This window comes from Aspergillus pseudodeflectus, assembly GCF_044049435.1.
Source record: "Aspergillus pseudodeflectus strain CBS 756.74 chromosome Unknown BJX68scaffold_63, whole genome shotgun sequence".
Classification (NCBI taxonomy): Eukaryota; Fungi; Ascomycota; class Eurotiomycetes; order Eurotiales; family Aspergillaceae; genus Aspergillus; species Aspergillus pseudodeflectus.
Window position 1 is genome coordinate 77,546 of NW_027263839.1, and position 27,841 is coordinate 105,386.

At 53.5% G+C, this 27,841-nt stretch overlaps 9 protein-coding genes across 9 annotated transcripts; 5 read left to right on the top strand and 4 right to left on the bottom strand.

Moving 5' to 3' along the window:
• The first annotated feature begins 1,432 nt into the window (after nt 1-1,432).
• On the top strand, nt 1,433-4,448 carry BJX68DRAFT_246381 (acetate--CoA ligase). The gene is made up of 7 exons (XM_071041639.1): nt 1,433-1,710; nt 1,847-1,915; nt 1,982-3,226; nt 3,283-3,543; nt 3,606-3,735; nt 3,789-4,063; nt 4,121-4,448. Exons 2-7 carry the CDS (start codon nt 1,877-1,879, stop codon nt 4,181-4,183), a joined length of 2,013 nt encoding a protein of 670 aa, XP_070894200.1. The 5' UTR covers nt 1,433-1,710; nt 1,847-1,876; the 3' UTR covers nt 4,184-4,448.
• Nucleotides 4,449-5,033: 585 nt separating this feature from the next.
• Nucleotides 5,034-12,433, top strand: BJX68DRAFT_246398 (nuclear protein 96-domain-containing protein). Its single transcript, XM_071041640.1, has 4 exons — nt 5,034-5,572; nt 6,220-9,971; nt 10,066-11,970; nt 12,021-12,433. The coding sequence occupies exons 1-4, from the start codon at nt 5,470-5,472 to the stop codon at nt 12,132-12,134; spliced, it is 5,874 nt and encodes a 1,957-aa protein (XP_070894201.1). The 5' UTR covers nt 5,034-5,469; the 3' UTR covers nt 12,135-12,433.
• A 578-nt stretch (nt 12,434-13,011) lies between these two features.
• BJX68DRAFT_278911 (putative MFS transporter) lies at nt 13,012-15,192 on the top strand. The gene is made up of 2 exons (XM_071048623.1): nt 13,012-14,856; nt 14,962-15,192. Exons 1-2 carry the CDS (start codon nt 13,131-13,133, stop codon nt 14,985-14,987), a joined length of 1,752 nt encoding a protein of 583 aa, XP_070894202.1. The 5' UTR covers nt 13,012-13,130; the 3' UTR covers nt 14,988-15,192.
• Nucleotides 15,193-15,465: 273 nt separating this feature from the next.
• On the top strand, nt 15,466-17,893 carry BJX68DRAFT_258390 (transketolase family protein; the record flags this gene model as incomplete). The annotated part of the gene is made up of 5 exons (XM_071043523.1): nt 15,466-15,647; nt 15,698-15,807; nt 15,856-16,338; nt 16,391-16,908; nt 16,964-17,893. The coding sequence occupies 5 exons, from the start codon at nt 15,466-15,468 to the stop codon at nt 17,891-17,893; spliced, it is 2,223 nt and encodes a 740-aa protein (XP_070894203.1).
• An 862-nt stretch (nt 17,894-18,755) lies between these two features.
• BJX68DRAFT_258391 (major facilitator superfamily domain-containing protein) lies at nt 18,756-20,361 on the bottom strand (the record flags this gene model as incomplete). The annotated part of the gene is made up of 4 exons (XM_071043524.1): nt 18,756-19,208; nt 19,275-19,367; nt 19,436-20,022; nt 20,088-20,361. 4 exons carry the CDS (start codon nt 20,359-20,361, stop codon nt 18,756-18,758), a joined length of 1,407 nt encoding a protein of 468 aa, XP_070894204.1.
• A 539-nt stretch (nt 20,362-20,900) lies between these two features.
• Nucleotides 20,901-21,770, top strand: BJX68DRAFT_271508 (uncharacterized protein; the record flags this gene model as incomplete). The annotated part of the gene is made up of 1 exon (XM_071046954.1): nt 20,901-21,770. One exon carries the CDS (start codon nt 20,901-20,903, stop codon nt 21,768-21,770), a length of 870 nt encoding a protein of 289 aa, XP_070894205.1.
• Nucleotides 21,771-21,937: 167 nt separating this feature from the next.
• BJX68DRAFT_271509 (uncharacterized protein) lies at nt 21,938-24,187 on the bottom strand (the record flags this gene model as incomplete). Its single annotated transcript, XM_071046955.1, has 4 exons — nt 21,938-22,065; nt 22,137-23,796; nt 23,957-24,126; nt 24,172-24,187. 4 exons carry the CDS (start codon nt 24,185-24,187, stop codon nt 21,938-21,940), a joined length of 1,974 nt encoding a protein of 657 aa, XP_070894206.1.
• Nucleotides 24,188-24,608: 421 nt separating this feature from the next.
• On the bottom strand, nt 24,609-25,766 carry BJX68DRAFT_271510 (zinc-dependent alcohol dehydrogenase family protein; the record flags this gene model as incomplete). Its single annotated transcript, XM_071046956.1, has 3 exons — nt 24,609-24,706; nt 24,760-24,855; nt 24,914-25,766. The coding sequence occupies 3 exons, from the start codon at nt 25,764-25,766 to the stop codon at nt 24,609-24,611; spliced, it is 1,047 nt and encodes a 348-aa protein (XP_070894207.1).
• A 649-nt stretch (nt 25,767-26,415) lies between these two features.
• Nucleotides 26,416-27,400, bottom strand: BJX68DRAFT_271511 (uncharacterized protein; the record flags this gene model as incomplete). Its single annotated transcript, XM_071046957.1, has 2 exons — nt 26,416-27,155; nt 27,265-27,400. The coding sequence occupies 2 exons, from the start codon at nt 27,398-27,400 to the stop codon at nt 26,416-26,418; spliced, it is 876 nt and encodes a 291-aa protein (XP_070894208.1).
• Nucleotides 27,401-27,841: the final 441 nt, after the last annotated feature.

A 27,841-nucleotide genomic window follows, 5' to 3' on the forward strand; every position in this document is an offset into this window, starting at 1 on the left:
CTCAGGTACAATGCACATCTTCCGAATAATGTGGGTAGCTTGGCATATTACTAAGTATGGAATATGGAACCCTCGAGAACGACACCTGAATTATATGACGGAGAGCTAAGCAACGTTTCCTCTCGTGGCTCTCGGTACCCTGTAGTCAAGGAGCAGGGGCTGTGCTCGGGAAACAGCGCAAGGAGAACGTTCTGCATGCTGGCGCCAGTGCCAGTGGTGAGGTTACCTAGGTAAGACTCGGGATTTCCGAGAGTACTCCGAATGCGGCCAATTGACTTCAAGAGGGCTCACCTAGCAGTGAAATTCTTGCCTATTGATGACCGAGTGTATTAAACTTCTCCAGATCGAGAGTAATGCGACTCCAAACTGTGACAAGAGGACCTACGTCGAAACCGGCACGGGTAGCAGCTGGGATGATTTCCGCAAACAGAATATCATGCCATCCCTCACTTGAATCACTTTTGAGGTTAGCAGCAGCAAGCGGATTGGACACAAGGCCCACCTCGCTGCCATCCATTGATGGCTTATTGCTTATGTACTGCCCTGTGGGATCGAGAACCATGCACCTCCTCACGCTTATATGTTGCCCGATCAAGGAAGGAGTGTCGCGGTCCTGCGCCCCCGCACGGCTCAAGCCCAGCGAAAATGGAATTTACCCCTCCATCAGGCGCTTGGCCAGCGTTCTTGTGATCCCTCCGTCCGGGGGCTCCAGAGTAGATAGGTGCGCGCTGATTAGTTCTCGGAATTCAAGAATCGTGGCATACTTCATAGGCTTGGAGATTGCAGGCTTCTGAGCAAGCTTTGACTATTCTCTCTAGCGAACGGCTGGGACAGCGGAGGATGGTATCCAACTGCCTTGCAGATTGTCGTGTACTTGGTACCAGGATGCGCCAGGATACCTCCACTGCGTTGGCCAGCGATGGTTGTTTCTTTCCTTTTGATTGTGCAATGTGATTGGAAATGGAATCTCGCTCGGTCTGCGAATGTGGCGGATCTGCGCCGGGGCAACGGAAACGAAAAGCAACGGGGGCCAAGCCCCGCATGGCCGAGCCCAACCTTTCAGTGCACGACATTGTGGAGGGGGCAAATGTCAACCACTCCGGCTTCGCTCATGCAGGGGAGACGATCCTCTGTCCATTGGGATAGTTTGCGCACGGCTTCACCAGCGCGCTCGAGTGGGGAATTCAATGGGCTCGTCTCTGACTCCGCGACTTTTGATCTTGTGCGCGAGAGGTAGCAGCAGCACCGTTACACAACAATAATGCTGGCTTGAGCTTTGGGGAAGCTACCATGGACGAACCGAGAACCAGGCTGCTGAGGACCGAGACGCCCACGGTCGCCCGGAAAAGGATCGACCTAGTAGTCGCAGCCAGCGAGATGGAGTCCGGAGTACTCTCGCTGCGACAGGAGATAATTCGCCGTATAAGGAGCAAGCATCCCCTCCGCCGGACAGCCGGGGTGAGCGGGACCTCAACAACTATCCTATTTAGCGCACTGAGCATTAAATAACTGTCTCCTCCCAGATTGATCTTGAGATTCTCCTCGATTATTATCCCATCCTACTTTTGCTACTCTCCCCTCTCCTACTCCTCCCCTACCCTCTTCCAAATCCTCGAGAGGGCTGCTAGCTACCCCTCCTAGCTCTCCTACCCCACCACAACCACCCCGAGCTCTGCCTTACTTTGGCTACTGCGAATAATCCTTGGAACGGTAAGCTTAAATCCCACCATCTCACGTGCCGCTGCTCTTGCTGTCGCTGGAGCTTCCCCACCAGCCCCAGCCCTCTTGCGAATTTTCTGGTCGCCGTGCTTCGTTCTGTGGCATTCTCTGACTTTGCGAATTCCAGGAAGCTTGCAATTCGAGGAAATTCTTCATCATGAGTGACGGCCCTATCTCACCACCCAAGCCCGCCGTGGTAAGCATCTGCTCTCTACGACCCGGATCGACCAATGGATCTAAACTAATTACGCTACACCTCAAGGTTGCTGAAGCCCACGAGGTTGATACATTCCACGTCCCCAAGGCGTTCTTCGACAAGCACCCGACGGGCACTCATCTCAAAGACTTGGACGACTATAAGAAGCTCTATGAAGAGTCCATCCGCAGTCCCGACACTTTCTGGGCCCGCATGGCCCGAGAGCTCCTCACTTTCGACAGAGACTTCCAAACCACTCACATCGGCTCTCTGGAGAACGGCGACAATGCTTGGTTCGTTGAGGGACAATTAAACGCCTCATTCAACTGCGTCGACCGCCACGCCATTAAGAACCCTGACAAAGTCGCGATCATCTACGAGGCCGACGAGCCTAACGAGGGCCGAAACATTACGTATGGGGAGCTTCTCCGAGAAGTATCGCGGGTTGCCTGGGTTCTGAAGCAGCGCGGAGTTAAGAAGGGTGACACAGTTGCCATCTACCTGCCCATGATTCCGGAAGCCATCGTCGCCTTCCTCGCATGCTCACGCATTGGTGCTGTCCACTCCGTCGTTTTCGCCGGTTTCTCCTCTGACTCTCTCCGCGACCGCGTCCTTGACGCTGGTTCCAAGGTCGTTATTACGACAGACGAGGGAAAGCGTGGAGGCAAGATCATTGGAACCAAGCGGATTGTGGACGAGGCTCTTAAACAGTGCCCTGATGTGTCGACCTGCCTTGTTTACAAGCGTACCGGCGCCGAGGTCCCCTGGACTTCCGGCCGTGATATCTGGTGGCACGATGAGGTCGAGAAGTACCCGTCATACCTTGCCCCCGAGCCTGTGAACTCCGAAGATCCCCTCTTCCTGCTTTACACATCCGGTTCTACCGGTAAGCCAAAGGGTGTCATGCACACCACTGCTGGTTACCTGCTAGGTGCTGCCATGACTGGTAAATACGTCTTTGATATTCATGATGATGACCGTTACTTCTGTGGTGGTGATGTTGGCTGGATCACTGGTCACACATACGTGGTGTACGCTCCCCTGCTTCTGGGATGCGCCACAGTGGTCTTTGAGAGTACCCCTGCCTACCCCAACTTCTCCCGCTACTGGGATGTTATCGAGAAGCACAACGTGACTCAGTTCTACGTGGCTCCCACGGCTCTGCGATTGCTGAAGCGCGCTGGAGATGAGCACATCCATCACAAGATGGCGCACCTGCGGGTTCTTGGATCCGTTGGCGAGCCCATCGCCGCTGAGGTGTGGAAGTGGTACTTTGAGAAGGTGGGAAAGGAAGAGGCTCACATTGTTGACGTAAGTTGACCTGATTATTTGCAATTTTCTATGCATCGCTAACCGGATTCATATAGACCTATTGGCAAACCGAGACGGGTTCCAACGTCATCACTCCCCTTGGCGGTATCACCCCAACAAAGCCCGGTAGCGCTTCACTACCATTCTTCGGTATCGAACCCGCCATCATCGACCCGGTCTCGGGTGAGGAAATCTCGGGCAATGACGTCGAGGGTGTGCTTGCCTTCAAGCAGCCCTGGCCTAGCATGGCCCGCACCGTTTGGGGCGCCCACAAGCGCTACATGGATACGTACTTGAACGTATACAAGGGCTACTACGTAAGGCTCTATAACCCGACGATCAAGCTATGTGTATAGATGCTAATATTGTATCGAAATAGTTCACCGGGGACGGAGCTGGCCGTGACCACGAGGGTTACTACTGGATTCGGGGACGTGTGGATGATGTCGTCAACGTCTCCGGTCACCGTCTGTCAACAGCTGAGATTGAGGCTGCGCTCATTGAGCACGGTAAGTCATGGCATTCCTCTACGAGCGAATACACCTTACTAATCCATCAATAGCTATGGTTGCTGAAGCCGCCGTCGTTGGTATCGCTGATGAGCTCACTGGCCAAGCCGTGAACGCCTTTGTTGCGCTTAAAGAAGGCAAGGAGACAAACGACCAGGTTCGCAAGGATCTCATCATGCAAGTCCGCAAGTCGATTGGTCCTTTCGCCGCCCCCAAGGCTGTGTTCGTGGTCGAGGACCTGCCTAAGACCCGCAGTGGTAAGATTATGCGGCGCATTCTGCGCAAGATCCTGAGTGGCGAGGAAGACAGCCTTGGTGACATTTCAACGGTAAGACAATCTACGTACTCTGTGTCTAGTCGTCTGTGACTAATTTGTATTTTCCAGCTGTCCGACCCCTCGGTGGTGAACAAGATCATCGCCACCGTCCACGCTTCCCGAGGGAAATAAACCCATTATCACAAATAGTGAGGAAGTCTGGTCAAAAAGCATATATACTGGTCAAAATCATGTCACGATGATGGCTACCACATTCGATATGGACCGATGTAGACGTTAAACCACCCCGGGCTTGGTCGATTTTTTGGGCCAGTGGGGGATATATTTATTCGGGCGCCTCGTGTGATTCCCATGTTTGCGAACCTTTCAGAGCGGATGTTATTTAAATGATTAGCTATAATTTGACGGTATCGATTTTATCGTTTTTCTTTCAAGATATAAATTCTCTTCGACTTTGTTGCAAAAAGAGGTCAGAGTGGCTTCCTGCTTCAAGGTTGGATCGGGCTGCAGTGAAGTCAATGCCAATCTAACCGCTGATTGGGCACAGAGTGCGCTGACATCGTACCTAGGTAGATAGTTAGTGAAGGCGAATAGTAGAAGCTCGAACCTTGGGACCGCGGAGTTTATCCTTTGTGCTTGGTTCTTGATAGACCACTGACAATGCTTTTGTTGGAGTCCAAGCTTGGCCCCTTCCGCAGGGGTCATGTGAGCAGTCTGATATACCAACACGATTTCTTGCATACAATAACTTTGGTGTCGTCCTAAAACTTCTTTGGCAGGCAGCGCCCGAGATGATTCATTTTGGCAGTCTTCCATCACATTTATTGGTAGCTGTAATTCAGGCAGCACTGTCACGTGAGCATTGCCAGCTTTGGCGGACAGCACCAAGCCGGCAGTACCGCTGATTACCATACGATAGCAGGTCTGTGCGGCGATTGGTAACACCCCGGCGTACCGTACGGTCATCCGAAGGCAGTACTAAACCTAGTTTAGTCCCGCTCTCCCTCGTTGCAACTCTTGCTGGCTCTTTTCCTTTAACACCCGGTGCGCGTCTGCTCTTTGCAAGAGTCCCCTACCTTCATCCCTCTTCAGTCTGCTTTCACTTCTTCCTGGACTCGTCAAGATCCTCGCTCGTACGTGGACTCCCCGGCAGGTGGCTTGACACAGGTCACTTTTAATTCACTTTTTCCTTCTCCCATCGCTCTGCAGTCGGCCAACGTTGAGCAAAAAACAAAACACCTCTCTGCCCAACCTGTTCGCAATCTTTCCGCGCGTCGATTTCTACCACAGCGCATTGTGTCCAATCGCGGCAATCATTGCGTCAGTTTAGTTACATCAAGTGACCCCTTCAGTTTGTTTTCGCACGGGCTCGCCATTTTTCGCGACGATACTCGCAACGACCGATTCTTCGACTGAACAGATGAGTCGCTAAACCCTCGAGAATCACAAACATTATCATGGCTTTCAGCGGATTTGGAAGCGGAGGAGGGTTCGGCCAGAACAACCAGTCTAGCTCCGGCTTTGGAGCAGGCTCTGGGTTCGGCTCTTCTTCTGGTGGAGGTAGGTTAAATCACCTGTTCTCGGCGCTTCAACATTCTATGTATCCTTGATTCGACTTTTTCCGTTTCTTCTGCTCTCTGGTATCTCCTTTCACGGTCTACCTTCGGCTGGTGCTTGTGATGTCGACCCGCGATGGCTCTGTGCAGCATTCGACAACTCAATCATCCTGCGCGCAGGCCTTCGACGCCGAGCAACTCGGCAGTGCGACAAGAGAAAGGATCTCAGCTTCATGACAGTCTCTGACAGCCTCTACCCTATTATTTTAGGCTTTGGAACAACCTCGTCCCCGTTTGGTGGGGGTACTACCAGCACTTTTGGCTCCGGTGGAGGTATGTCCCGAGTGGGTTACATTACATGTTGATGCGCTGCGATCCTTTCTCTGGCCACCTTTGAACGGTCTCCATTTCTCCCTCTTGCGAAGTCAGTCGGCATTACAGGTTGGATCGGAATTTCTCAATCCTCTCCTAGCCGTTCTTCTAATTGGTCCCAAAAATGCTCCTATCAGGGCAGGTGCGGACAAGCAGGGATTCTTACTAGAGGACGGCCTTTTTTCTTTTCTTTTCTTTTTGTTTCTCTATCTCAATGTTTCTACATGCGTGCCTTGAGTTCTCGACCTTTCTCGGTACTAACGGATTGTTTCCTTCTAGGATTCGGAAGTACCACTCAGAACCAAGGAAATTCACTCTTCGGAGGACAAAACCGCCCCAGCACTGGATTTGGAGCAGGGAATACATCGGGCACAGGCATCTTCGGAGGTGCAGCCCCGACTACAGGTACTGGTGGTGGTTTTGGTACCGGCAGTGGTTTCGGCTCTGGAACTTCAGGTTTCGGTAGTTCGTCCACCGGTGGTGGCGGCCTCTTTGGAAAAACAACAACAACAACAGGAGGCGGCGGCTTTGGCAGTTCAACAGGGACCACCGGCGGGTTTGGTTCTGGCACTGGATTCGGCGCTAGCGGTGGCTCGGCCTTCGGCGGCGGAACAGGTACTGCTTTTCAGCAAGCAGTTCCTCCTTCTGACGGTACCGGCAGCACTCCTTTCAGCCCTTTCACCGAGAAGGATACATCCTCCAATGTCATAAACCACTACCAAAGCATCTCATTCATGCAACCATACAGCAAATACTCCTTTGAGGAACTTCGACTGGCTGATTACAACGCCGGCCGCAGGTATGGAAACGGCAGCGGCCAGGCTGGTGCCTTTGGCTCCTCAGCTTTTGGAGGCTCTGGATTTGGTGCCACAGGGACTCAACCATCTACCGGGTTCGGTGCTAGTACTTCTTCCCCGTTCGGTGGTGGCACCAGCGCTCCCTCTGCGTTTGGCCAGACTCAGACAGCAGGCGGATTCGGCTCAACTGGCTCCAACCCTTTGTTCGGAGCTTCAAAGCCTGCAACTTCTCTGTTTGGTGGGGCTGCCTCTTCAGGTACCACCCAGCCTAGTCTGTTTGGTACTTCTGGAAACAACACTGGCTTCGGATCCTCCACAAACAATGCGTTTGGGTCAGGCACTTCAACATTTGGTGCTAACAATCAACAGCAGCAAAACAAGTCTTTGTTCGGTGGTGGCACTGGGACTACTGGCACAACGGGCTTTGGTGGCTTTGGTGGTACCAACACTAGCTCTTCTACACCCTTCGGCAATACTACGGCTACAGCTTCTCCATTCGGTGGAGGCCAACAGCAGCAGACTGGCAGTGCCTTCGGTGGATTCGGTCAGAACCAAAATCAGACCCAGAACCAGACTCAGAGTAAGGGATTGTTTGGCGCCTTTGGAAACAGCCAACCGTCGACCAACACTGCTGGGGGCCTTTTCGGCGGTGGCTCTACAAACACCGGAACCTCTCTCTTTGGGCAAAACAACCAGCAAAACCAACAGCAGACCGGTGGTTCTCTATTTGGAGGAGGGAATAACCAACAAACCGGAACCAGCTCACTTTTCGGTGGGAACCAACAACAGGGCCAAAAGGGCTTGTTCGGTGGAACGGGTACAACCGGTACCAGTACGTTTGGAGGCTTCGGAAACACCCAGAACCAGCAGTCTGGAACTGGTCTTTTTGGTGGCGCTCAATCCCAGCAAATCCAGAAACCCAGCCTATTTGGTGGAACTAACACTGGCGGCTCTTCCCTCTTTGGCGGAAACACAGCGACCCAGAATACGGGCTCGTCGCTTTTCGGTAACACCCAGAACCAACAACAAACGGGAGGCCTGGGAACCTCTAGTCTCTTCGGCGGCTCTCAGCAACAGCAGCCTCAGATGCAACAATCTCAGCAAGCTGCGCCTGGCAGTCTCCAGGCTTCCCTTCTCGAGGGCAACCCATACGGCAATCAGTCCATCTTCTCTGGTCTCCCCGCACCAAACACTCCTAGCCCCGGCCCCCTGGCAACACCGCTTGGTTCTGCGAACAAGCAGAAGCAACGCACGCCGCTGCCAGTATATAAGCTTACGCCTACTGCTTCCAACCGCCTCATCACCACCCCCAAGGCTCGAGGCTACGGATTCTCCTATTCGACTTACGGATCGCCTTCTAGTACTACTAGCACTCCTAACGGCCTTGGTGGTAGTCTTCTAGGAGGAAGTCTGCGTGGTAGCTACAATGGCAGCTTGGGCCGTAGTACCTTTAGCAAAAGTTTCTCTACGAGCAACTTGCGCAGGTCATTCGACCCTGAAGCAGATAGCATCTTGTCCCCCGGCGCCCTTTCTTCTGGCAGCTCGCGTCTATCAAGCAACAACCTGAAACGCTTGACAATCGACCGCAGCTTGAGGAATGACCTCTTCACTCGCGCAGCTAGTAACACCCCTCCACCTGCCGCCATAACCAATGGCGATGACGCTGGCCACTCCGCGAGCAAGGTCAAAAAGAAGGTCAGCTTTGAGTCTACCACTGACAACGCAACTGGTGGCGAAATTGTCCCTGTTGAGTCTGAGTCCCCGGAACCTACACCGGAAGAACTGGGTTTCCTGCGCTCTATTCGCAAGAATGGTCCTCCTAATGGTATCACCAATGGCACCAAGTCGGCCTCTGACTCCCGCCCGGAGATGGAGGCGCTCAAAACCAGGAGCCTCTTCGCTGTCCCAGAAGACACTACTAGCGAGAGCGGTCTGTCATCTGCTTCGCCTAACGAGGGTGGCTCTCGACTGCCCTTCGTTCCTGGTCCCGACCCCACCCCCGGCGAGTACTGGATGAAGCCCACACGATCTGAGCTTGCCAAGCTGAGCCGTGAGCAGCTGAAGCAGTTTAAGGGACTGACTGTCGGCCGCGAGCGATGCGGCTCAGTCACCTTTGATGACCCCGTTGATCTGACAGCGATTGATCTGGATAATCTCTTTGGTGGTCTCATCGATATCGGCGTGCGTAAAATCACCGTCTACCCTGACGAGTCAATGAAGCCGGCGAGGGGCAAAGGTCTGAATGTGCCTTCTACTTTGCGCATCGAAAACTCCTGGCCCCGTGGGCGAGACAAGAAGGGACCTTCTCCACTCACCAGCGGCCCCCTCTTTGAGAAGCACATCGACCGCCTGAGAAAGGTGCACAACACCGAGTTCGTCAGCTACGAAACCAACACCGGAACGTGGATCTTCCGTGTGGCTCACTACACAACATATGGCCTCGATTATGATGAAGATGAACAAGTTGAAGGTGAGAGTCTCAATCAAAGCACTCAGAGTGCTGCTCCTGACACCCCGACTCTGAAGAATCGATTCCCTGCCGACCACGACCTGACCGTTGGCTCGGAGCAGATGTCCACCTACTCCATTGAAGATTCCTTTGCGAGTTCGGTGGGGGGAGTTGACGACGACACGTTTGACTTCAAAAAGCGCAAAATAATCCCCGGGGCGTTTGGAAACCAGGCGATGGAGACGGTGGAGGAGCACGAGATGGGATCTGAAGACGAAGAAGACGAGTCTTTTTTAGAGGACGGCTCCACGGGTTCAACTGAACAGGATGACGACGACGTCACTGAAAGCCAGCAATCTGGCGAGTCAGAAATTGAATTAGATGAAGGCGAGGAAATGGACATGGCGGGCACCTTTCCAAACCTTGATCGTACCGTGGAGCATGACGATGAGGGTATGGACACTGAGTTCACCCACCCTTCGCTGAAACCCTGGAATACCCCTTCCAAGGCCCGCCTTGATCTTACTGGTGACTGGGCCGAGCAGCTGCAACGAACTATCAGTCCAAGGAAACAAAACCGCGACGCTCTTCGTGAAATTCAAGCGAGTGCGTTCAATGATCGGCCGCTTGCGGATGGAACGCCGACAAAACCCGCAGCGAATGCTCAACAAAAGGGCTTCGCGACTAGTATCGACTTGATGAATTCTTTGTTCCAACAACCCCGCAAAACAAAAAAACAACAATCTCCGCCAAAGGCGCAAGCTGCGCAACGTACTGGTTTTGAGGTTCGACTCATCTTTTCTTTTTTTCTTCCTTTCTACACCCAACTGCTGTGATCATTTTTGAGATATGATTGAGCTAACTTTTCGACCTCTACAGTGGCCCTATAACAAACAGCCCAAGACGTTCGCCGGAGAGTCGAATGAAATGAGCCAGGATGATCTGGACTTCCACAACTCGTTCAAACCTCGGTGGGGTCCTCTCAATTCCTTGATTTGTGCGACAAGCGATATCGCCGAGAACCAATACGGAGACTTGCATTGGAGAGAAAAATTCTCAATTACTAGCGAAGGAAGAGATATCGCGCTCTTCGCTTCCGGGCAGACAGCGGAGCCTCATGAAATGCTCGAGGTACAAAGAAAACAGTCTATCATCACTCGTATCGACGGAATTCCTTTCGCGCGGCTGGGACAACCCGACTTTGACAAGTTCGCCAAAGTTCCACAATCTGCCCAGTCCGATCAGGAGCTGGTGATTTGGCGGCTAGCGAACATTTTGTTCAACGACGATATTGAAGACGATATTTCCGCCGGCGTGCCACCACAACTCCGACAGAAATACCTGCACCGCATCAGGAAAGACCGTTTGAGCCGTCTTTGGGAAAACATCGTCCGTGAAAGAAACTCGCATGCCGTGAGCAAGGCTAGCTCTCCAGAGGAGCGTGCCATCTACCTGCTTTGCTCGCATCGAGTTGAAGAAGCCTGTGGTGTCCTGATGGCCAGCAAAAACTTCCACCTCGCTACTCTCATTTCCCAGATTGGTCGCGACCCGACAACGCGCCGTGATATGGCTCAACAAGTTGAGATGTGGCGACAGCACAACGTCTATTCTGAGATGAACGAGCCGATTCGAGCCTTGTACGAGCTTTTGGCGGGTAATGCCCTCCGCAGCGAAGGCAAGTCGGGTGGCGCACTCGAAGATCGTGCATCAACGTTTACTTTCTCTGAGCGATTCGAGCTGGATTGGTTCCAAGCCTTTGGTCTCCGTCTCTGGTACGCAATCAGTGATGATGAACCGCTCGAGGTTGCAGTCTCAAAATTCACCGAGGACCTCAAGAGTGGACAGGAGCCTGCTTTCCCTTCCCCTTCTTATCAGGATAAAGAACGCGGTGTGCGGCAGACGTCCAACGACACTCTAGGTCGTGAATCTCCTCTCTGGGTTCTGCTCAAGACCTATTCGGCAACACTCGGTGCAGCCAAGAGCCCTACTGTCACTACAGTTGAACTCCCTGCCGCGTTGCTGCCAGAGTCTGTAAGCGGGGACAAGCTATCCAACCGCTTGTCCTTCCAGCTCTGCCATGCACTCTCGGCTGCCCTTGGGCGACACGAACGCCTCCAGATCGACGCCGCCCAAATGGATCAGCTGGTATGGGATTATGCTTGGGAACTGAGTGCGTCCGGCAACCTTGGCCAAACTCTGTTTGTCTTAATTCACTTGTCTCGTGCGGCAGATCGTGAGCGGGCTTTGAAGGAGATACTAGCACGATTCGCCGCCCGTCTCCCGGAGCCGCTAACACCCGAAGGCTCACCGAGTCCATTGTGGCAGCACCTCACGGGCGATCTTCAAATTTCAGAGAGCTGGATCTGGATGTCTAAAGCCCTTTATGCACGCGACACTGGCGACGCTGCGCGAGAGGTTGATTGCCTTGTCCGTGGAAAGAGCTGGAATGATGCCCACGCGACATTCTGCCGTGTCGTTGGCCCAACCGCGGTGATTGAACATGATTATGCCACCCTAGAGACACTACTTTCTGGCTTCGGAGAATCACCACAGGGCAAGGTACGAGGATGGGCTAGTGGCGGTGGTGTCTATGAAGACTTCCTCTGTCTGGCTACGGCCCGCGGCGGCCGCGATCCTCAACGTTTGAACAGATTGGTAGAAGCCCTGGTTACAAGGGGGGAGACGATTGGTCGGTCGGGTGGTGTTGAAGGATTGGAGGAGCGAGTCGCATTCAAGGAGATGAGCCGTGTCGTGGCGGGATGGACAGCGCAAGAGGACGCAAAGGTAAAGTCTCCCTCCCTCTCATCACAAAGCCACACACTAACAACAACCAGGCAATCGAACTCTCTCGCGTCCTCCGACTCCCTCTGACAGGCGACGCTCGCCTAGTCCAGACCGCAGAGATGAGTCGTCGGTACTATAACGTTGTGATGGCTGGGGGATACTAAGGATCTTATTCTAATCTAGAACTCGTCTCGTGTGTTTTCGCTACTATCTTATCTTGTGCCTTCCCCCCTGTCTTTTTCAGTTCAGTCTCGAAATGCCCCATCTCCCACCCTGCCTTGAATGGAATTGCAGACACTTATTGATTATATTCCCTTGTACCCTTGCATTATCCTGTATCTTAGCTTGCTTTTTACTTTTATCTTTTCCAAGTTGATGAAGCCATATTGGATGGACGCGGAGAAAGTTGCATATGTAAGCTCAGAGGTAGTAGTTAGTAGATGAATACTTAACTTTTGACCCCATTTCTTCTTTTTTTTTCGTAGTACGTCACTACCGTAACGGTAGCCCTGTAAACCAGCCTGTTGATCCAATGACAATTGGTGCATGTTTTTTTTTTTTTTGTGAAGTCCAGACGAGCTGTTAAGGCTCGCTCGGTTCATTCCGCAAGGCCTTTCTCGGGCTGCATGTAGATAGGTAATCAAATCGCCACAGACAGGTGCATTTATTCTCCTTCGCCTTGAAAAGGAGTCGTACTCGGTCCTGTAGTATTAGTCGGAGAATCTACGTTATTACTCTTTTTGCGGAATTTATTTGCCAAATTATCTAGAGGGCGTTCGACTTCCCCTGTACGGGATGCCCTACGGCTGCCCTAAGTGGCGTTTTCATGCGTCAAGTTGATTTTCTGACGGTACTCCCAGTTATTCCAATGTTTACCAAAAAGAAAACCTACTGTACTGAGTTATATTGTGCAGTTTCATCTTGGGCAGGAGAGGCAACATATGGCTGCCTGGAGGCCACACAGAGTCTGTGGAACTGCCTCAATAAGTCCCCGTTCACTTTTTTTTTTGCTCTGTCAGATCTGTCCTAGGCCTGTGAAGCACTTTGCTCCCCTCTTAGTCCTGCAGTCAGATTCCTCACTACTGACAACACTTCTGCGTCAACCCCACACACTGTGACGGACTTGCATATCTCAACGCCCCTTAGCTGAAACAACGGCCATGGCTTATAGAGACGTCTGCCACCAGCGACAACGCCCCTCTCTCGATGAAATCCTGCCTGCCGACGGAGTCATCGACGAGGTCGCGGTGACTTCGTCTTCGGCCTCTCCAGCTTCAATCTCGCCTCAGTCTCCAGCTGCAGCCTTACCTCGCTTTCCAGTAGCGGCGAACCCTTTCTTTGAAGCACCAGCGCCACTTGCCTTGACACCTCCTGCTAACGACGTCTCACCATCTCAGAACTACTCTGTGTTTACCACTGCTCAGAAACGCTTTATTGTCGTCATGGTAACACTCGCGGCATTCGTATCTCCCCTCTCCGCTCAAATATATTACCCTGTGATGCCGATGCTCGCGGATACCTACGGGTTCAACTCCATGGCTCCCATCAACTTGACGATCACAACCTATATGCTGCTTCAGGGTCTTGCTCCGGTGATTCTGGGACCATTCTCCGACGCATGCGGTCGTCGACTCGCGTATATCCTGTCGTTCATGATTTTGACGGCAGCAAATAATGGGCTTGCGTTGCAGGAGAGTTACGCGGCACTTATGGCATTGCGTTGTTTGCAAAGTGCAGGAAGTAGTGGAACGGTGAGCTTTGGGTATGGAGTCATTGCTGATATTTCGACACCTGCTGAGCGAGGCTCGTATACTGGTACCATGGCGGCGGGGGTCATGATCGCGCCGGCGTTGGGCCCGGTGATTGGAGGGCTCATCGCGAGCTTTTTCGGTTGGCGCATAGTGTTTCTGTTCCTGGCTCTTCTTAGTGGTGTGTTTCTTGCGGTTTATGTACTTTTCGTTCCGGAGACTGCGCGGAGAATCGTTGGGGATGGGAGCGTTGTGCCGAAGGAGTGGTGGAGGAGGCCTGTTGTCCAGTGGTGTACACATAGGGCTCTCCCTCGTACAGAGCGTGTACAGGGAAATGGCACAAGCCCATCAGCATCCACATCAACAAACGCGAGGCTTCATCTGTTCAAACCCCTTTCTGCCCTATCCATCCTCTTGCACGCCGATGCCCTGATCCTGATAAGCACAATTGGTCTCCTCCTGTTCAGCAACATTGCCATTCTGACCAGCACTCCATACCTCTTCACCGTCATATACGACCTTTCCACCCTCCAAATTGGCCTCTGCTTCCTCCCACTAGGTGTAGGCGCCTCTCTTGGAGCGATCATCACTGGGAAGATCCTAGATTGGAATTACCGAAGGCATGCCAGCGCCCTCTCCTTACCACTAGACACGAATCGGACCACAGACCTCAGGGATTTTCCAATCGAACACGCCCGTCTTCAAGCGTTCTTTCCGGCAATCCTGTTATGCCTTGCAACGATTATACCATATGGCTTTGCTCTGCAAGCCTCAGCACACATCTTTGTACCACTGGTGCTGCAATTCTTCAACGGGTTCGCGACGATTTCTGCAACAAACGCCCTGAATACCTTGCTTGTTGACCTGTTCCCTGATAGGCCGGCGACGGCCGCGGCAGCGTGCAATCTTGTGAGATGCTGGCTTGGGGCATTAGGTGCAGCAGTGGTTGAGAATATGCTTAGGGACATGGGGCTCGGTTGGTGTTTCGTGTTTCTAGGCGCGGTTTTCGGACTGGGTGGCGTGATGGGATGGGTGGAGTATGTATTTGGCCGGGGATGGAGGGAGAAACGAGCTGCGGGGATAGACGAGAGTGAGAAGAAGAGGAACGAGAGAACTGCCACAGCGGCTGGAGCCGGAGGTGAAAGTGGTATTTGTACGAGCACTGTTGAGGAAGGAGCGAAGGGCCAAGCACCTGCCTGATCCTGCTCCTACCATAGGGCTCGAACAACTTCTTGGTCAAAAGGTACTAGACGATCCGTTTCATTCTAGTTCTCCTTGCTTTCCAAACGTCTTTTGCATCGGATGCCAATACCCTTTCTTGACCCAGAACAATTTCGGACAACTCTTTCTTTGAAGTGAAGGGATTAACAGGGCTCCATGTCGCCGATGCAACATACGTAGCTATCTAGAGCAGATGCCCAGAATTGCTCTCGACTTGGTGTTTCTCCATGGTGGTGGTGGGGACGAGGCTCGCTTCGAGTCCAGGTGGCCTCGAAGCGAGGACAGCACCAACAACCGGCGCGAGCCGCCACTCCCCAGACCTGATTTTTGGCCATTGACACCGTGGAGGAGGCATGGTGTCTCGCTTCGATCCCGGCCCTCCACGTTTGATCATCAGACTCAGTGCGAGGAATGACTGTCTGGTACGCGATGGAGATTGAGAGATGCTCGAGTATAAGGGCTGGCAGCCTGCGCCAGCTCGACTTAGCCTGGCATCATTTTCAAACAACAATCTCACATTCACATAATGGCCCCTTCGCTGGAACTCCTCCCAAAGTCTGTCGAGCCTGTGCCGACCAAGTCGGTCTCGACCATCAGCAATGGGTCTTCCCTCAAGTTCGAGAGCCAGGAGAAGCACCAGCGGGTGTTGAACGTTTTCCGAGCTTTCATCGCCGATCTCGTCCAGCAATATGGCGATGGCCACCCTGGGTAACTTGACCTTGAACAAGTTCGAACCATGGTGCTGACTAGATTATTAGATCCCCAATGGGCATGGCTGCCATTGGCATCGCCCTGTGGAAGTATGTCATGAAGTACTCTCCGACGAATTGCAATTACTTCAACCGTGATCGTTTTGTTCTTTCCAACGGTATGTGACCCCTTCACCTTTTGTGGACGGCACTAACAAACACGACAGGCCATGCCTGCCTCTGGCAATACACCTTTCTACACCTCGTCGGCGTCAAGAGCATGACCCTCGACCAGCTCAAGTCCTACCACTCAACAGATCCAGACTCACTCTGCCCTGGCCATCCCGAAATCGAAAACGAGGGTGTCGAAGTCACAACTGGTCCCCTTGGCCAGGGAATCGCCAATGCAGTTGGTCTTGCCATGGCGACGAAGAACCTTTCCGCCACGTACAACAGACCCGGCCACGAGGTGGTGAACAACATGACATGGTGTATCGTCGGTGACGCTTGCATCCAGGAGGGTGTTGGTCTCGAAGCTCTCTCGCTTGCTGGCCACTGGAGGCTCAACAACCTTTGCGTGATTCTCGACAACAACAACATTACATGTGATGGAACAGTGGATGTTGCCAACACTGAGGATGTTAACGCCAAAATGCGGGCTACTGGCTTCAACGTGGTGGACGTGTACAACGGCGACTGGGACGTCGAGGGTAGGCCAATCCTCTAGCTCGGTCATGATGGCAACTCTACTAACACCAACAGGCATCACAAACGCCCTTGTTACCGCCCGCTCAAGCGATAAACCCACTTTCATCAACATCCGCACAACAATTGGCTTCGGAGCCAAGCAGGCCGGCACAGCCGATGCGCACGGAGCTGCCCTTGGAGTCGACGAGGTGGCCCGGGTCAAGAAGTCTTTCGGCCTCAACCCCGAAGAGTTCTTCCACATCCCCCAGGATGTCTACGACTTCTTCAGCGACATCCCCGCCCGCGGCGAGGCCCTCGAGGCCGGCTGGCAGTCGGCTGTGGCCAAGTATCGCGAGGCAGAGCCTGAGTTAGCTGCCGAGTTTGATCTCCGTGTCGCTGGTAAGATGCCTGCCGACTGGACCAAGTGCATCCCCCGCAAGGAAGACCACCCTACTGCACCTACTGCCTCGCGAAAGTCGGCCTTTGCGACTACCGACGCCCTTGGACAAAACATCAACTCCATTATGATTGCCACTGCGGACCTTACTCCCTCTGTCAACGTCGCCTACAAAAACAGGGTTGACTTCCAGTCTGTGAGTGACTATTGTTCCATTTTGCTATGCTTGCAGGGTACTGACAAAACGCTAGCCTGATCTCCGAACAGCCTGTGGCCTAGACGGAAACTACAGCGGTCGATACATCCGCTATGGAATTCGTGAGCATGCCATGTGCGCCATCTCCAACGGTCTCGCCGCATTCAACAAGGGCACATTCATTCCCATCACAAGTACATACCTGATGTTCCATCTCTACGCCGCTGCCGCTCTCCGCATGGGGGCGCTCCAAGGCCTTCAAGCCATTCACATCGCTACCCACGACAGCATTGGTGTCGGCGAGAACGGACCTACTCACCAGCCTGTTGCTGTCGCAGCTCTCTTCCGCGCCATGCCCAACTTCCTCTTCATCCGACCCTGTGATGCCGAAGAAACCGCTGGCGCCTACACTGCCGCCCTCCAAGCCAAAGACACTCCCACCACCCTCGCCCTCTCTCGTCAAAGCCTCACACAATACCCACAGTACTCCTCCCGCGAGGGCGTCCTCAAGGGCGCCTACGTCTTTACGGAAGCCGAAGGCTCAACAGGCCCCGATGACTTTGACGTGACTCTGATTGGTGTCGGCTCCGAAATGGTCTACGCTGTGCAGACCCGCGAACTCCTCGCCAAGGAGTACGGCCTCAAGGCCCGAATCGTCTCCTTCCCCTGCCCCCGTCTCTTCGAGCAACAGTCGCGCGAATACAAGCAGTCTGTCCTGAGACCCCGCGCAGGCAAGCCCACCGTCGTCATCGAGGCATACCCTGCCAACGGGTGGGAGCGATATGCCGACGCGGGTGTGACGATGAGCAGCTTCGGAAAGGCCCTTCCTTGCAAGGACGTGTACGCCCACTATGGATTCGAGCCGAAGAGCATTGCTGCTAAGGTCAGCGACCTTGTTGAGGAAGTCCGACGGGACGGCATTGGGATCTTGAGGGGCGACTTTAGGGAGTTTAATGGGCCGTTGACGATTGGTGCTCACCATTAGGGTTTTTTTTTTTTTTTTTAGAAATGATTGCATGTATGTAATGTATATAGAATGAACAATTTTGATTATTTTATTTCACAAACCGTGTCAAAAATGATTCAATCACGGAGCCTCTACACTTTAGGGTGGCGAAGCTCTGATTTTTGTCTTAGAGGTTGTCAACCATGACACTTCGACTACTCGAACTAATCCCAGGTAAAGACTTTTTTTGGTCGGCCAATAGTTGGCCAAGAAACGCCCTAGAGATATCTGCAGAGAGGTGATGACCTTCCGTTGGGACCGTCTACCTCTGGATACCACGCAGAGCTCGGCACATAAAATCTTCCATGTACTGCGGTACATAAGGTAACAGTCTTGATGATCATTAATATCCGTACTAGGCTGTCATCTTTACTTGGATCTCTCGCTTCCGAAAACATATCAGGCATTGTAGCAAAAGAGACAAGGGCGAGAGCCGAGGAGGACGTCTACCGTGAGTGGTTCGGCGAAAATATACCTGACTACACAAGGCAGAGCTGGTTTCAAAGGAACGAGAATCTTATTTTTCGCAGATACGTAGCTAAAGGACCTCGTTGGCAGATTGTCTCGGCCGCCTAGAGCTTGACAGAAATAGTTACATATCCGAGCGTCTGGGATTACTTTGAGAGATCGTACTCTGCTGAGATACTAGGTAGCTTCATAATCATGTCCATTTCCAATGGCAAAACGGTCCTATTGAGCTCAGCTCTATGATAGATACATATCCAACGTAATCTACTCCCGTAGACTATCCAAAGTGAAGAGCGCCTAGCGCCCTCTTCATCCGCATAGCCTCGCCTGGGGTCCCTTCCTCAAGTTAGCCTGAGCTGACTTACTAGCGATCTTAAGCCGCCATCCCCCTCTCCCTCCTCTTAACAAGCACATACATGACCACATACGTAACAACACCAACCCCCAACATCCCCGAAATCACCCCGAATCCCATGAGATACTTTGGCTTATCGTCATCGGGAAACAGGTAAGCGCCATATATCTGCGCGAGATTCCCCAGTGCGTTCATAAGCGCGAGTGCTACAGCCCTCACCTCGGGATCCATATCGCCGAAGGTCGACGAGGCAAAGGAGAGCGAGGTGGAGTTTGACGCCCAGAGGCCTGCCGCCATGAGGACGAGGAGGACGTAGCGTGCTGTGAAGTTGTACACGGCGCAGACGATAATGGATGTTATCATGGAGAAGGCGAGCCAGGCGGCTATGATGGGCCCGCGCATGTTGGAGAATTTGTCGGCGAAGAGGGAGGTTGCGACGGTGCAGACGAAGGCGACACCGTAGATTGGAACCTAGATGCATGTTATGTTAGGTTTTGGCTTGAAATGGTTGTTAAGGGTTGTCAGGAGGGATCTTACGGTCATGTACTGGGCCTGCACGGTGTCGGTGTATCCGAGGCCAGCAACGAGAGTTGGGTAGAAGTAGGAGAGCGTCGAGGAGCCGACAATGACCTAGTGCATGGGAGTTAGGGCCAATACCTAGACAGTAACAGGTAGGAAGAAAGCAGATGGGAACATACCATATATCCAAGAGTAAACCCCCAAGTACGCCAATCCCTCAGCGCCAGCATAAACGACTGCCCCTTGCCAATCTTCTCATCCGCACTCCTCGCAGGCCCGTAATTCTCCTTCAACCTCGCAACAGCAATTGCCCTCTCCCTCTCCGTCAACTTCTTAGAGGTTGCCGGGAAATCCAGCAGCAGAAACTTGGAGATAATCGCCCACCCGGCAGTCGCAGCACCTTCAACGATAAACAACCACCGCCATCCACGAATCCCATGGGCACCCTCGAGCCCACCCGTAATAGCTCCCGCGATGAGACCACCAAAGGCGCCAGAAAGAATTGCAGCGGACATGAAGACGGCGAAGCGCTTGGACTGCTCCTTGCGCTTGTACCAGGAGGAGATGATGAGGAGGATGCCCGGCGCGAAACCGGCTTCCATGATTCCGACGAAGATGCGGAGCACGATGAGGTGCTTGTAGTGCTTGATCTCAGACATGATGCAGGTGAGTACGCCCCAGACTGTCATGATTGCGGGCAGGTAGAGCGAGGGGCGCGTGCGGATGAGGATCATGTTTGATGGGGGTTCGAAGACGACGTAGCCGACTGGTCTTGTTAGCTTGGGACTATAATGGTCCGATTGTGATATAGGTAGTTGTAGGGAGACGCACCAAAGAACACGACGAGAGCAACACTGTACTGGTTTGAGGTGAGACCGAGGTCATCGCCCATGCCTGCAATTTTGGCATTACCAATGTTCGTCCGGTCCATGTAGGACAGCAGATACATGATCCAGATATTCGGCAGAAGGTAAAAGTCAATCTTCCGGACGAGCTTCTTCTCCTCCTCTTCGGTCCAGAAGATCTCCTGGCCCTCCTCTGCTGAGGCCTCGATGTGGTTCGACTGGCCATCCTTGTCAATCTCCTTCTGGTCGACGGGCTCCATGCTGAGAGTTGACATTGCACTCAATAACAGATACAAAAAGGAAGAAGAGTAAACATTCAAGTCTCGAGCGTGCTGATGCTGACCTGGGGACGTCCATTCCCTTATTTACGGCAGTGCAGCGAGAGCACAGAGTTCTCCCCCATGGGGTTACCCCGTGGAGACGCAGTAGATGAGCGGAAGCCAATCAGCGAGCGAAACGAGGCGGCCAAGCTCGTGGCGAAGCTCTAGCGCGGGCCTCGATGCGAGAAGTGGACCCTGGCTCGCTTCGACGTACTGCAGCCACTGGGATCCTGGCTTGCATGACGCCGGGGAAATTCCGGGCTGCCGTGCGGAGTATACGCACTTCGCATCCGAGATGGATCGTCCAGGAGCTGCGAGTCTCGGAGACTCGGAGGTGCTTGGCTTGAAGTGATAAGAGCCATGGCGGGGTTTAAAAGGACCCCTCCCGTTGCAGTGTTGGTCAAGCGCAAGTCAATCAATCCTTTTCCTTCTCTCCGAGTGCCTCCAATTCAAATCCTTCAGCTCACCGATCCCTCACAATGCCTCCCTCCGCCTCAGAAGCCATCACCGGCGCCGCAGCCGCAGCCACGAGCGACGCTGAAAACCCCGCCTTCCTCAACACTCTCCCAGGCCCCAACCACGACTGGCGCCTAACCCTCAAAGACAAAGTCATCGCCATCACCGGCGCAAACCGGGGCATCGGCCTCGCCATCGCCGAAGTGTGTCTCGCAAATGAAGCCTCCGCAGTATACAGTCTCGACCTGTTTGAGCCGGGCGAGGAATTCGCCGCGATCCAAAAAGCCAACCCGAAGCGCCTGCACTATATCAACTGCAACGTCACCTCGGAGGAGAGCATCACATCTGCAATTGATGCTGTTGTGAGCGCGCAGGGCGCAATCCACGGCTTCGTCGCGAACGCTGGAATGACCAAGCACCAGCCGGCATTGGATTTCAGCCGCGCACAGATCGATCAATTGTTCAACCTCAACGTCTTCGGCGCATACTTCTGCGCAACAACCGTCGCGAAGAAATTCATCGAGCTTGGAATCAAGGGCTCCATTGTATTCACCGCGTCCATGACATCCTACCGCCCCAACCGCGCTGCGCCCTCGGCGCCATATGGAGCTACCAAGGCTGCTGTGCGCAACATGACGCATACATTGGCAATGGAGTGGGCGAAGCATGGGATCCGTGTTAACTCGATTTCCCCTGGGTTCATCAAGACGGCCATGACGTATTTTGTTGACCAGGCGCCTGATTGGGATCTCAAGATGCAGTACTACGGCGGCATGCCAAGATTGGCTGAGCCCAAGGAGCTGGGCGGTGCGTATGTGTATTTGCTTTCCGATGGGGCGTCGTATACGACTGGAATTGACATTCCCATTGCTGGCATTGTTGGAGCGTGGTAGGGGTGGTCAATGATAGATTTTATGAGGCATGTTAGAATTTATAGAGATCAATGCTACGGAGTTTTTTGATTCATCTGAGTCTACCTATGTCTTCAGTAAATGTAGCTCCCATGCAAAAGGTTATCCGGGATGACTTGCGTCTTTAGCTCTATAGTTTATTCCTTATACTACCCTTGCCACACCTTTTTCAACTCCGCAACAAGCCCCTGCGCCGGAATCTTACTTATCCTCAACATATTCTCCAGAATCCTCAATAGCTCTGCCCGCATCCCCGGCGCCTGCACAAACTGGCCAACTGGACACCCATTAGCAAAGAACAACCAAGAAGAAATACCAGCATATGCCACATCCCAGACGGATACATACCACCAAATAGCGCCTGCGCATTCACAAACGCAATCGCACTCTCATGCTCCTGGCACGCATTCGCAATCCCACAGACCATCTGCACACTCTCGCTAAGCTGCTTCTCCCGCAGGTTATACGCGCTGAGACCGCCCATCGTCGGCTGGTTCAGAAGCACGACCGCTCGCGCGAAATGGTACATCTGCATTGCGCCGGCGTGGCTGGGTGGGTGAATCCAGACGGGCGGGAAGAACACTGTGTTAGTTGGTGTTGTATTCGGACCTGGACCTGGACCTGGACCTGCACCTGGACTTGGGCCTTGCTCTTGTAGTTCGGCGGGGTTCGTCAGTGGCGCCGTTCCGTCCCAGCTTAATCCGCTCGGACTGGTTATTGGCGGTGGTATTGTCTTGCTCAGTGCGCGGGCGCTTCCCGGATCTAGGGCGATTGTAACGGGATGGTATGAGGTAGGTAGGACACGATACCAGTCGTCCAGAGCGCGGAGGAGCCGATCGCCCTGTTCGATTCTAAGCCGTGGGTCCTGGGTATTGCCAGGGGCCATCTTATCCGACGCTGCAAATTCAACGCACTTGGCGCATATGTATATGATTCTATTCGCCAGTTCATCCGAGTTGAGTTCCTCGAGCTTCTTCCGTGCTCGCCAGATCGTCAATGTTGGTCGTCCCGCTCGAAATGCCGCCCAGATATCCTGCCGGAGCCAGGCCCACCATACGGCTCGCCTAAGTCCATCGGCAGACTCGCCGTCGTTGTCTTGGGAGCGCTGAATCCAGAACGAGCCTCGTAAGTGTCGTTCCCAGTCACCGCTTGTTGTAGATGTGTCAGCGTCGAACATCTCGTATGTGCTGATCATGGTCGATGTCGCTAGCAGCTCGCGCGAGTCGGCGTAGGAGGGGTAGAGGAGGGTTTGCGAGAGATATTGGAGCGTTTCGTAGTAGTAATGTGTAGCCATATGCGCGGGTGCAGGGTGGTCTGCTACCGGGTTTGGGCTGCTCGGAGCTGTATGATCACCTGGTACATCGAGACCGAGAGACATGTGCTTAGCGCCTACTGCAAGGATCGATTTCAGTAGGCCGGTATTTCGCAGCCCAAGATGCGGCACGACATTCGTGAAATGCCGATCGGGATCGAACAGGTCGAGGATCGGCCCGACCACTTCGGTGTAGTAGCGAAGGAAGATGAGGTCCACTACCGATAGTTCTATCCGATACCCTGTATTCCAAGGCTCGGAGACATGGTGATAACCGAGTAAGGGGGCTTCGAGTCCATCGTCTCGCTGCTCAGGATGCGCAGAAAATGATTCTGGAGCGGGCGAGGGTTTCCGCGAGAGGGTGATTTCAGGAAAAGTCCATCGTGGCTCACCCGCTGAGGCCTCGTTCAGCCGTTGGATGTTGCTAATGGCATCGCGTGCGAGTAGGTCATACCACTCAAAGGGAGTGGAGATGTTCAGCAGGGAGAGCTCGCCAAGGGCGAGTGGAGGAGCGGAGAAGCCCAGATCAAGGCTGGACTGCGGACTAGTATCGTTTTGTCCGCTGAGCTGAAGTGACACACCGGCATCAGATGAAGGCTGAAAGTACGGTGTACCAACACTCTGCTCTGGAGCGACGCCTGGTGTTGTGCCAGCGCCGGTGCCGTTTTCCGTAAACCTCTTCTGTTGCTCAGCGGGCTGGCGATATCGGCATACGCGACCTGACTTGGTACACCGCATGCATTGGGGCTTGCCGTCGTCGCATTTGACACGTCTTTCTCTGCAAGTGAGGCTGTTGTGCGTGTAAGCGAGGTGTTGCTCGATGCTCGCGTAGTGGCCGGGCCGCGAGTTCACTCACCATCCTGTTGATGTTCTCAACCCGCGACCGCGAGATGGTCTGATGCGACGCTGGGGTCCCGGTCGTCGCGTGGTGCTTGTGTTGGTGCTGGTGCTCGTGCTGGTGCTCATCCCGTCCATCGAGGCGAAGTTTGTCTGGGGATTTTCTGGGGTTCGCATCGAGGGCGCGGCCTAATCCTGTTAAGTAGTACTACCGGGGCTGGCGGCGCTGCGTACCCCGCTTTCGTGCCATTTTAGCGGAAGTTCTCCGAATGTTTGGGGCAGTGAAACCGCCGGCATCCCGTAGGGTTACCGCTTCGCTTGGAATCCTACATAAGCTGACCCGTGGAACCCGGTTGAGACCCTTCCAGTGGATAAACTGCTCATAAACTGGTTTTGAGAGCATTCTGTACGACGAAGAAGATTGGCAACTAATAGAAAGGCATTCATACAGTAAAGGACATGGCCATTGAAATGAGTGGTGAAGCTCCGAGATCGAAGCCGACTCGGAATACTCCAGGCTCTTCCACTATCTCCCCGAAACACTTCGGAGTCATCTAAGCATAGTGGAACGGGGATATCCACTTCTTAATCACATTTGCTCGTTAGGTAACTTGTAAGGTAGTATCAGCAAACAAAGATTCCGGTTAATGCTATAATGCATGGATAGTCCTTCATGCCGAATCGAAGTCGATGGCCACCTTGAGCGCCTGATGCTGCGCCGCCGCCTGAAAAGTCGCATAAGCCGTAGCACCCTCGGCACAGGGAAAGTCTGCCAATGATCAGGAACTTCGGCCAGAGTCAACTGAAGGGCAGAAAACATACTATGGGTCACCAGCGAGCCAACATCCAGCATACCAGACTCTACCAGCCGTAACAATTGCGGCGTTGTGGTCGCATTTACCAGCATCATGTGTATACCTTGAGAATCAGTATGTATGCCCTTGTCTCCTTCGCTTCACCACGAGGCAAAACTCACTGAGATTTCGATCCCACAGCTTCTCGAGATGCAAGTCCACTTTAGTTCCGTGGACGCCAACATTTGCAATTCGTCCTCCCACAGCCACCAGCTCCTGACAGAGCGCAAATGTCGCAGGGACGCCGACCGCCTCAATGACGGAGTCGAACCCCTCACCCTGTGTCAGATCCAGGAGCTGCTGAAGAGCCTTCGGGTCAGACGACTTCACCGTAGCATGCGCGCCTAATTTCCGTGCCGTGGCGAGTCGCATCTCGTCAAGGTCCACCATGACTATTAGCGCGGGCGTGTATAGTCGCGCGGTCAGTAGTGCAGCCATGCCCACGGGTCCAGCGCCCACAATTACCACCGACCCGCCGGGCTGGACATTCGCACTCAAGACACCGCATTCTAGACCCGTAGGGAGTGCATCGGAGATGGCTAGTGCAGCTCGCGCGGGGATCGAAGGAGCGAGGGCGTGTAGTGAGAGCGTTGCATGGGGTACACGCACGAACTCGGCTTGCGTGCCGTCGATGTGGTTTCCCAGGGTCCATCCGCCCGCTTTGCAGTGCGAGGTTATGCCCCGCTGGCAAGACCGGCATGCACCGCACGCAGTCATACATGAGATCAGGACTCGGTCTCCGACCTGAAACCCGTTCACAGCTTGGCCTACGGCGTCTATCACCCCAACACCCTCGTGGCCGAGGACAATACCGGGTTGAATACTAGGCACATCACCCTTGAGGATATGTAGGTCTGTACCACAGATCGAGGCGTGTAGCAGCCGGACAATGGCATCTGTAGGTTCCTGGATGGTTGGCTTGGGTCGGTCCTGGACCTCAACCGTTCCGGGTCCCGTATAGACAAGAGCTTTCATTGTGACAGTTCTTGAACGATTATAAAAATCGAATGGGCATGACGGTCGAGCTCCGGCTTTTTAGGCTGTTTGACTTGCTCGCCAAGGAAGCTCGAGTCGAGGGATCTGCACCTGCGTGCGGGGAAAGTGCGGGGAGAAGTACCTCCTGCCTAGATAGTCACTGATAGTGACCGAGCATTGCCGGATAAGAAGCATACACTCAACACTAGTAAGAGGCCGCCATATTTACCCTTCTACTAGTAGCTCATTTCACTGTCTCGGGGCAGAAGGCATGCTAATAGTGCACGTGGGTATCAGTAGTCATGAGTTTAAGCTCTTCCCCACACCGACTTCCCTGGTTGGACGGCTGTCATATCAGACCTGCCATATCATCCCACTGAGCGATTGTGGAGATGTGTTTGTCGTTGTGGGAAGCTCTGAAAGGGGTAGGTAAGGACTGTCAATCCAGTACCAAGTTGTGTGGAGAGTACTCGGATATTCCGAGAGGGTGGTGGGACTGTGTATCATCCCTTTTTGGAAGGCCCGGAATTGTGGGTATCTAAGTAGCTGTCCTATCGAGAGTAACGTGCTCAGAGTATGTTGCAATAGTAGACTTATCATGAGATCGTGCGAGCGGTAAAAGACAACAAGAAGCAAATCCCGCCTGCCATCACCATCCCTGATTCCACCAAGCGCCCATTCCAAAGAGGAAGAGGACAATGCTGCCATCCCGAATGAAGTCCTTCAACAGCTGAATGTACAAGAACGGCCCAGAGAGTCCGCCGCTCTGGCTCTTAATCAAGATCCTCGCCCCGCCCATCAGAAGCTCCCCAGTTGTGAAGTAGAGGAACGGGTTCTGCACGGTAGCTGGAGGAGGGGGTTGTTTCCCGAACGTCGCAACCGACGAGCTAGTGAGGAAAACCAGATATACTCCAAGAACAATCGAGAACACAGTATGCAAGATTTTCCAGGTCAGGACAGTCCTCTTCTGATCTTCAGACTCCTGCTGTGTAGCCGCGCCAAGCATGCTCGACATCCAGGGAGGAAGGCCGAGCGAAGACGCAAGTTCCGGCGGAATCCCTCCTGCGCCTGCACCTGCGCCAGGGGCACCAGCACCTGCATTGGGGCCTTGATCTCCACCCGGCATCCCCCCCATTCCTCCCATAAGAGCCTGGAAGAGCTTCAGGTTCGGGTCCTCCTCGGTATCTTGTTGGGAGGGAACGGGCTGTCGAAGAAGAGCACGGAGAGCCTCTTGCTGCTCACGCACTACATCTGCATCCTCAACGCTCGGAGCCGGTGGTGATTGCATGTATGTTTGTGGCGGTTGGCGCGGTGCTGCTCGTGGTTCGGGACTGGGGGAAGGAATTACGGTCGGGGGTAGCGAAGGGGATGGAGCGGCTTCTTCACGGTCTGTACAAAGAACTATTAGCCTTCTGATCCTTGATCCCGTTGGTCCTGGACGGTGAAGAAGGAAAAAGGGGTTCGTCTGCATCCGCATGGTAATCGAGTCGAATCTCACCTTTTGATGGTGTGCGTCCACTCAAGCTTGTAATTTTATCCAACCGAGCTGCGCCCCCTTCTTTGATCTTGGCCTCGCGGCGTTCGCGCCGAAGGCGAGCCGCCCGCTGAGCTGGAGATTCCTCTGTTGAAGACATGACGAATTCACACCAGAGGGATGGCAATGACGTTGTGCGATCCGGTAGTGCGTTGGAGACGGCTCGAACAGGTTCGATGAGATGTAGAGTATGCGAGAAGTGCAAATTAAATCCTACTAGGGGAGGACCAGAACTAATTCTGAGACGGACCTTGGTAACTTGTCGGTTTGTGTAAGAGTGGATGTTTTGCAACGTCAAGTTCGTCGGAGGTGTGGAATTCGCCGATCGTTTGCGAGATCGTGGGTTGCCAAATCGGGTATAGCGGCTAAATATACAGGTTGATAGACTCGAGCTTCCTCAACACGCATTTTTCCGTGAATCAATAAGAATATAGACTATGTATCTAGGCTTCGAGTCGAGTTAGTTATGCCAATTGTAGAGTTGAAGATTTATGGAAATGTCTCTAAATGAACCGTCCCGTCGCCGATGCCCGCTGTTAGT

Excerpts from the sequence above, each read along its gene's own strand:
- BJX68DRAFT_246398 (XM_071041640.1), top strand. The coding sequence starts at position 5,470 with ATGGCTTTCAGCGGATTTGGAAGCGGAGGAGGGTTCGGCCAGAACAAC. Across the intron at positions 5,573-6,219 it reads CGGCTCTTCTTCTGGTGGAG|GATTCGGAAGTACCACTCAG; the intron begins GTAGGTTAAATC and ends GTTTCCTTCTAG. Across the intron at positions 11,971-12,020 it reads CAGCGCAAGAGGACGCAAAG|GCAATCGAACTCTCTCGCGT; the intron begins GTAAAGTCTCCC and ends AACAACAACCAG.
- BJX68DRAFT_278911 (XM_071048623.1), top strand. The coding sequence starts at position 13,131 with ATGGCTTATAGAGACGTCTGCCACCAGCGACAACGCCCCTCTCTCGAT. Across the intron at positions 14,857-14,961 it reads CACAGCGGCTGGAGCCGGAG|GTACTAGACGATCCGTTTCA; the intron begins GTGAAAGTGGTA and ends CTTGGTCAAAAG.
- BJX68DRAFT_246381 (XM_071041639.1), top strand. The coding sequence starts at position 1,877 with ATGAGTGACGGCCCTATCTCACCACCCAAGCCCGCCGTG. Across the intron at positions 1,916-1,981 it reads CACCACCCAAGCCCGCCGTG|GTTGCTGAAGCCCACGAGGT; the intron begins GTAAGCATCTGC and ends CTACACCTCAAG. Across the intron at positions 4,064-4,120 it reads GCCTTGGTGACATTTCAACG|CTGTCCGACCCCTCGGTGGT; the intron begins GTAAGACAATCT and ends TGTATTTTCCAG.